Below are 8,562 nucleotides of genomic sequence, written 5' to 3' on the forward strand. Positions count from 1 at the left end.
ACAGCTCCTTCAGACAACTGGAGACCGGCTGTAATTCAACCTCACACCAACCTTTGGTGAACTTGGAGCTTTCAGTTGCATCAGAAGTTTGAGTCAGGACTCAACTTGAAATAAAAAAGAAAAATACTCAATTTGCTCATCAGGTTGTTATGCTCGATGTTCCTAACATTGCTGTGAAGAGTAGGTACTGCTCAATAGCACAGCGTGTATTGACAGCTACAAACAGTCATTACACCATTGGCTCTATGGTGTGTTTTGGGCTTTGGGGTTTTTTTTCACACAGTTAATTTTAATCTGCCCGTTTTGTTGAACAAAATAGCAGGGGGATTTGCCTTTGAAAGGATATCCTAGCAAGAAGCAAGTCTAGAGCTGTAGCAACAGAATGCCTAGCAGTGGTGGGGGTATTAACTGCTCTGATTTTTCTAATGAGTATGTTCAGTTTATACACACGATGTTTTTCTAGCAGCTGGCAGACTTACCCACTGCTCCAGAAGTCAAGCTGTGCTTTTTCCCTCTACGCCACTGTCAGGGCTGTACAGAAAACCCTTTGTGAAAGCCTCCCAGTGTCCAGAAGATGGAAGGAAATTCAATGTTTAGTGCTAGTACAACAGCAACTAAAATGACAGAGCAAGGTAATTCGTTGTATTTTACAGCTGTTGAATATAAAAACCAAATGGTTTAATTATAATAGTCCCTATTTCAGCTATTACCATCATTTTCCTCTGAAGCAAAAGACAGTGCTCTCTGGTACTCTCACAGGTGTTCGTACAGACAACTAGAAGCTGCTCTGCCACGTTCAAGTTGCTACAACTTGGCACTGATTTCCCAGCAGAGGAAGCAGGCCAGACGTTGTATGGCAGCACCTTTCTACTCGACCAACCTGTCCCCAGCTTGGCAGGGTGGCAAATCTGGGGTAAAAAAATTCCAGGTCCAACTGTATTTAGGTCAGTTACATTTAATAACAAATGCAAATTCAATCAATGCAATACAAAACAAGTACACTGCTTAATGGTAGTGTGAAAACTGCAGTCAGTTCTTCTGAAACAAAAACTTCCAGTTATTTTACAATGATGGCAGTGTCAGAACTTCTCAGGAAAAGCCATCATTTCTTCCTTGATCCTGTTTTCTATGAGTAAGGTGAAACTGCTGTCTGTGTTTGGCAGATTGTAGCTGACAAATACCTGTTTTTTGGTCTTCTTGGCTAAAACAGAGAACAAAAGATTCAGGCATAGTTTACTGCTACAAAAGCCATGGAGATACTCAAGCACTCATTCTAAAAAACGATCACGAAGACACCTACAGACTATTCTCTACTTCCCACATGCCAGGACCCAGTTGTAAAGCACCCAGCACACTGGCAAAGCTCTGCACATTGCTAGAGTGGGCAATGTAATCCCACCTGGTGACTGCGAATGAGTTTTCGGAGTGATGCAAAAGCCACCAGTTGCTGGAAAACCTCCCCCTGCTTTTTGTGCATTTTGGACACTTCTTAAATATAGGACAGTGGAAGCGAAACAACGGACCAAGCTCAAACTGCATCACTGACACTTGGTTCATGAAAAACACAGAGGGAAAGTCAACAAGAAACTTATCAGAGCACAATTAGCAAAGTTCTTTTTTTTCATTATGAACGTCCCAAAAAGGCTCCCAAAGCTGTGCATCGCTTTTGTCAAAGCCTGCTGTCAGTGGCTGTGTTTCCTCTACCCTTCACTCATCATATCCAGGAACATCAGAATTTCTGGGCTACTGCACTGGTAACTACCTGGAGAGAGGTGCTATAAAATTAAGAGTTGTCATCCATCAGAGAACTAATTAACAGTGACAAAACCAATGTCCACTGGGGCAGGAAAACTTAATTATCAGAGCAGAACAGATAATACAAAGAAACATTTTATAAATAAAATGGAATTCTACTTAGATATTACCTTTGTGATATCGCTGTTTTGTAACTCCCTTAATACATGGCTAAAGCTCAACTGTTGAAGCACCATAGGGAAAAACAGACACTAAGTTTAAAATAGTTGCATGAAATAAAAGACAAAAATGGTATTTAGGTCACACCACAGTCATGACAGGAGTAAGCTGGGAGCTGCCAGCCCCAAGGAAAAATCAAGAGTGTTCCACTCAGTATTCAAAATCATCATCTGGAATCTAAAAACTGAAAATAAGGACACCAGAATGTGTAATATCTCAGTCCTTCTTCAGTTGGAAAGTTAATTTCAGAAAACCAATATATATGTTCATAATCATATTTTAACACACACACATATATATAAAATGTAGCTTAACTACTCCTTTGAGGCATTTTCTTTATGCAAATTTGTTTATTGTCGTTTTCCATTCTACCAGCTCACCCGCTTAGCACGGAGAGGCTACACATACACAGAGATTTCTCTAGAAGGGGCTCCTCCAGCTCACGGGGAACAACCTTTTAGGATGCAGGTTTCTCAACAGGCTAGATGCATCTCGTGTTAAAGAGTGGAGGCAGGGCATGGAAGTAAGCTGTGGGAAGCAGTCTCTGCACCCAGTACAGATAGAAATAGGCATGTAGGAATGGGAATGCTGCAAATGGTCTTTCATCAGTGGAGGGAAAGAAAATAAAGTAAGGAAAAAGACAGAGCCAGAACATTAAATGCAGCTGTTCGGGCTAGGAAGTCGATCAGACTGTAAAGAAAACAATGGGAGGATGTGCATACACTGACACATGGGAACACCAAAACTCCTGCCCCAAAACAGGGAACCTGGCACTGCAGGAACAAAGCACAGGTGACGGAACACAACTGGGAAGCAGAAGAAATAATACTATTTGCCTCCAGATGGCATTGTGTGCTACTTAAACGAGTGCCTGCAAACAGCAGAATGGAAATGGCACATAAATGTGGTGACAGCACAGAGAAAAAGAAGGTATTGCCTGCCTGAAGGTTCCAAGATGACAGGATGGGTAAGAAGGCTGCCTCAGCAACGGGACAGGCTGGGATCAAACAGCCATCTCTGTTACTGCAGAAGCTGAGAATTTAATTCCCCGGAGCAAAGCTCAATGCCAGCCAAAGCAATGCTTGGTATTTCTGCTCTGGGCAGAGCGCACATCTCCTTGCCGCGCAGTCCATGGAACAAAGAAGACACAGAGAGGCTTGGCAGTAATTTTACACTGATTTCAGTGTAAAACAGCTTTGAATTGAGTGTCTGCAAGCACACTTGGCCCACGTTACATTGCTGGGCTGACAAAAGTAAGGCTAGAAACCAGGGTGTAGAATTTCAGAAAGAAGATTCAATTCTCTTTTTCAAAACCCCATTAGCTAATATGATCAGCAAGCACGTAATTACTCAAAGCCAGAAGTGTGTCACTGACTTTCTCTTTCCAACCCAAAGTGAAAAAGGTCCCCAGGTCTTCCTCAGTAGGGTGTTCCTTAGGCAGGAAACTACAAGTGAGAAGAGAATTTATTAAGAACATAGGTGGGGGGTGAAAACTGCAGCCATGAGGTGAGCCAGACAGGAACACCGACCAAGAGACCAGCAAGGCATGGGAAGCATAAAATAAAATAATAACAGGTACTGCAGGCACACAAAGAGAAGGAAGAGATGAAGATGTGTTATGCTGTGAGGATCAAGAATAACTGATATCCCAGTACTAAGCTCTTGGTAACAAAGATAAGGACAATGCACTAACTACACATAAACACATCATGTTAAACAGCACCCCATAGAACTACTAGTGATGGTGGAGATGCCTAAACCTGGTAAGAGAAAGAGCTGCCATCAGGGGAGGCTACAGCAGTAACTGGTAAAAGACAAGTTATAGGGATGAGGAAAGGACACCAGTGATGGTTGTCCAAGATTAGCCCTGTTGAACAACCTTTTTTTATATAGGTGTTGGGCCACAGAGAAGTAGGGGCAGGCTCATGGAACTGCCTGGTGCTACAAACTCTTGACATGTTGCATCAAGATCCAGCCTGTGAGGAAGAATTAGATGACTTTTTTCAACTGAAATGACAGAAGTAAGTAGAAAGCAAGCAATGCGTCATCCAGCATCTAACACCCAGTATGAAGCACATCAGCAGTTTGCCCACTGGAGCTGTACCAGTCACTGGCTAGTGAGCTCCAATAACCGGCACAAGGCTGCTGTTGAAGCTAAGCAGGTGCTAGGTGAATTGACAGGATGTGCTGTTACAGGAGACATGCCAGGAGATGGAGGCATGCATTTGGGTTACTGCACGCATTGGTGTTGTGCTGTGGGTATACCAGGATGCTCTAACAGTGGCTGGAGACGTTAAGGATATGGTTTAGAGGTCATGGTAGCAATGGGTTGAAGGTTGGACTTGATGATCTTAGAGGTTTTTTCCAACCTCAATAATTCTATGGTTACAAGAAGGTGACAACCCCAGAGGTGTACCTTATGTAGTGCAGGGGCAGAGCAAGTGCTAGCACCTGTGAGACAGCTTGGGGCTCACCAGGGCAGAATGTGGGCGCTAACCAGTGAGAAATGTGACAGGGTTTGGTGCAATCACCTTCAGCGCTGGGTGCAGTTTGGCCACTACAATACAGTGAGAACATAAAGCTATTAGAGAGTATCCAAAGGAGGGCTATGAAAACAGGAAGGGTCTGGAGGGCAAGGGGTACGAGGGGTGACTGAGGTTCCTGGCTTTGTTCAGCCCAGAGCAGAGGAGCTGAGGGGAGGCCTGATGGCGGCTGCAGCTCCTCACAGGAGCAGAGGGGCAGCGCTGAGCTCTGCTCTGTGTGACAGCGACAGGGCCCGAGGGAACGGCATGGAGCTGTGTGAGGGGAGGGCAGCTGGGGTTAGGGACAGGGTCTGCACCAAAGGGCGGTGGGCACGGAACGGGCTGCACAAGGCAGTGGGCACGGCCCCAAGTGCCGGAGTCCAAGAGTGTTTGGAGCAGGACTCGATGGCTCTTGTAAGCATCTTCCAACTCGGGATGTCCTGTCTCTCTGTGTCGCCGGCCCCCAGAAGCACTCCTGCCCGGCAGGAAGGCGGCCCGCCCCGCCCCGCACGAGGCGCCCCCGCCGCCCCCAGCCCCCCCCAGGGCTACAGTTCGGTCCCGCAGCCCCGCACGTACCCAGGCGCTGGGCCAGGCAGGCGGAGGCGGTGTCGGATGGGTCCCCGAGCAACGAGGTGGACACGGGAACGCTGTCCTGCGGGCAAAGCACAGCGCGGGCTGAGCCGCCGAACGGCACCGGGCGGGGACACACACACACAAACACTCACCCGGGGGCTGCACATGGCCACGGCCAGGCTGGACAGGGCGGGTACAGCGCCCACCCAGAGGAAGAGCGAGTCCTGCAGCCGCATGGCGTGGAAGTGCACCCGCTGCTCGCCCAATTGCCCGCTGAAATCGTGCAGATCGATGCAGCCCGGCGCTGCACCGCCGCCCGCGGCCTCCATCTACTCGGCCAGGCCGCAACGGGACCGGAGGCGGCACCGCGCGGAGCTCCGCCCAGACAGCGTCTGGACGGGGCGGAACGGGGCGGGGCGGGGCGGGAGGGGAGCAGCCATGGCGGCGCGGGGCGGCCTCCAAAATGGCGGCTTCAGTCGTGGGGGGTGGGTTTGGTGTCTTCGTTCCTGAAGCGGCAGCCACCAGGTTCGGCGGGTCCGCCTCACTAGAGGTAATGAGGCAGACGAGTGGCAAAGCTGCGCTGGGAGGGCTGAGTGCTGGTTGCGGGCTGCTGGTGGGCTCTGAGCTCTTCTCTTTGTGTCACTCTCATCTTTCTGCTTCTGGTAGCCACAGGTTTGCTCTGCGTTTGAAGCTAAAGCTGTGGTCTGAAGTAGAGAAAGGAGAAAGGAAAAAAAAAAAAAAAAAAAAGTGGGCGCTGTGTAGTGTTTCTATCAGAAGCTGCACAGGTGGTGGTGGTGAGGTGCCTGTGATAGCACCTGCAGGTGGGGGAGGTTTTCTAGGGGGGAAAAGAGCAGTGTGGGGCACAGTTAGGTTGAGCTGCGTTGGGCCTCTGCTGAGCCCTGCTTTCCATCAACATAAGGGAAGTTAGGCTGTCAGGCAGGTGTGCTGGGCCTTGCAGACATTTATTCACATAGGTAAATCTTTTTCTAGATGCCCGGAGCCAGTTTCTCTGCTACATTAGGCCAGAGCCAGCTCTGTGCGGTCCTAGTGGAGGCTCTGATCTAGTAGAGCTTCCGCCCAGCATGCCTCTCCTGCTGGGTAGGAATTGAGGCAGCAGTCCTCTTGTTTCTCCCTTGGTGTTACACCACCAACTGTAGGTCTCTTCTGTTGCTCATAAGGCTGCCTACAGCCTTGTTCCCTCCCTAAGAGGGGTGACTGCATTTACTTCACCATGTTCTGTTCTCCTCCTCAGAAGTCATCTCAGAGGTAAAGAGCACTGGTAGCTTTCCCTGGGATCCTGAGACCTCCAGACCTTTAAAGCAAGTCCTTAAAGGGCTTAGAGTGCCCTTAGAGGCCCTTCTGCATGTATGCAGTTCTACATATTTAAGGTCTTTTGTGAAATATAAATGTTGCCTGTAAATCATGCTGGGTCCATGTTCAAGCTCAGAAAAGTATTCACCTGGCAAGTAAATGGAAGGTGAGCATGCTGGTTTGCCACGCAGTTGTGAAGGGTGAGTGGAAATGTGCAGAACCAGACCATCAAGTGTGAAACATATGTTCTAATTACAGTGCTGCGAGGCTGTCAGAGGCCCTGCAAAACTAGAGGAGAGCACGATCCAGCAGCACAGGAAACCTCTTGCATTTCTTTTAACATGCTCATCTTTATTTTGCTATGAAAACTGAGCTGATTGTCATCTGTCTGTTTTGTCAGGTACAAGGCCAGGATGAACATCAACTGCAGTGAGGCATCTGATAGAAAATCAATGATAAAGCAATGATACTGTAGCAAAAAGCACTGCATGTGTATATAGGGATGCATTTATGTTGCTGCTGTGATGAGGTCCTAGCCCCAGGAGTGTGGTTTAAAGGCATGCGCTTCTATTCTTCCTGTTCTTCTCCGGAAGTAATGTTGCCCATGGGAGCAACTGAATCCTAGACACTGAATCTGCAGCCCACCTTTTCCCTCTAAACCATGAGTAAATCTCCTTACTGATAACTTAAGGGCTAACAGATGTAAAGCACATGATTATGAACTGGGATATTGCTGAAAGAAGCAAATATTTTCATAGAATCACAAACTCCTTTGAGTTGGGAAGGGCTCTGAAAGGTCATCTAGTCCGACTCCCCTGCACTGAACAGGGACACCTACAGATAGATAAGGCTGCTCAGAGCCCCAGCTAGCCTAGTGCTGAATCTCTCCAGGGATGGCGCATCCTCATCTCTGAGCAACCTATTCCAGTGCCTCGCCACACTTATCATAAATAAGAAAAAACAAACCTTCTTTATATCCAGTCTAAAACTCCCCTCTTTTAGCTTGAAACCATTTCCCCTAGTCGTATTACAGCGGACCCTGCTGAAGAGTCTGTCCCTTCTTTTCCATAGCCCCGCTTGTGTTGGGGACCTAAAGGGCCCTGACTGAAGAATGCTCCTGGGATGAAACAAAGTACCCTGACAGTTTTAAGGAAACTGATACTTGTTGCAGGAGCTGCAAATACCTTGTTTTGTAGAGAGAGCTGACCTTGGCAGTTTATCTTGTTTTTGCAAAGACTTGTTTTGCAAGTAGGTGTTCAACTTGGGCTCTGTATCACATGTTGTCCACGCGGATACAGTGTGCACATGGAAAAAAACCTGCAGACCCCCAGGAGAGTAAAAAGCAGGAAAGAGGCTGTGGTGGGAGAGAGAGGAAAAGTGCACCTTGAAGCAGGGACCTGTTCTTTCTTTCTCTTTTTGATGGTTTGCCGTCTCTCAAGAGTCAGTAAGTAATAGTGTACTTGCTTAGGGAGTTTCTGCTTCTCACTTATGGGGATTATCTAAAATGGATGCCTGTGTATGTACAAGTGTATGTGTGTTGAATAAAACCCATAACCTTCTGTGCTGCTCTGAGTGCATAGTTTACTTGCCTCTGCTCCTGAAACATCCCATCTCTCAGATCCAAACGTATCCTGAAACACCTCTTTAGATACTGAAAGGCCACTATCGGGTCTCCTCAGAGCCTTCTCTTCTCCAGGCTGAACAGCCCCAGCTCTCTCATCCTGTCCTCATATAGGAACTGTTCCGCCCCTTAGATCATTTTTGTGTCCCTCCTCTGAACGCACACCAATGAGGTCCATGTTTCTCCTGTACTGAGCTCTCCACATCTGGACACAGTACTTCAGGTGAGATCTTACCAATGCAGAGGAGAGGGGCAGGATCACCTCCGTCAACCTGCTGGCCATGCTTCTTTGGATGCTGCCCGGGATACAGTTGGCTTTCTGGGCTGTGAGGGCACATTACTGGTTCATGTCCAGCTTGCCATCCACCAGTACCCCCAAGTCCTTTTTGTCAGAGCTGTGCTCCATTCTTTAATTCCCCAGCTTGAACTGTTAGCAGCAGTTTTCATGACCTAGGTGCAAGACCTTGCACTTGGCATTGTTGAACCTCGTGAGGTTCTCCTGGGCTCACTGACTGAGCCTGTCAAGGTCCCTCTGGATGGCATCCCATCCCTCAGGCATGT

General features: G+C 48.0%; 1 protein-coding gene and 1 long non-coding RNA gene across 3 annotated transcripts; one reads left to right on the top strand and one right to left on the bottom strand.

The window, feature by feature from the left end:
• Positions 1-939: 939 nt before the first annotated feature.
• PSMG4 (proteasome assembly chaperone 4) lies at positions 940-5,466 on the bottom strand. Of its 2 annotated transcripts, none has more exons than XM_085220277.1 (3): positions 5,222-5,463; positions 5,073-5,148; positions 940-1,201 (listed from the first exon to the last, which is right to left on the bottom strand). In XM_085220277.1, the coding sequence occupies exons 1-3, from the start codon at positions 5,396-5,398 to the stop codon at positions 1,080-1,082; spliced, it is 375 nt and encodes a 124-aa protein (XP_085076403.1). In that variant the 5' UTR covers positions 5,399-5,463; the 3' UTR covers positions 940-1,079. The 2 variants fall into 2 exon arrangements, with proteins under 2 accessions (XP_085076403.1, XP_085076404.1); XM_085220278.1 differs by lacking the exon at positions 940-1,201 and adding an exon at positions 2,296-4,531 and having other exon boundaries at positions 5,222-5,466.
• Positions 5,467-5,501: 35 nt separating this feature from the next.
• Positions 5,502-7,939, top strand: LOC146544606 (uncharacterized). The gene is made up of 2 exons (XR_014882309.1): positions 5,502-5,619; positions 6,781-7,939. It is a non-coding gene; the product is annotated as an uncharacterized LOC146544606 (long non-coding RNA).
• Positions 7,940-8,562: the final 623 nt, after the last annotated feature.

This window comes from Meleagris gallopavo, chromosome 3 (genome assembly GCF_905368555.1).
Source record: "Meleagris gallopavo chromosome 3, MGAL_WU_HG_1.1, whole genome shotgun sequence".
Taxonomy (NCBI): domain Eukaryota; kingdom Metazoa; phylum Chordata; class Aves; order Galliformes; family Phasianidae; genus Meleagris; species Meleagris gallopavo.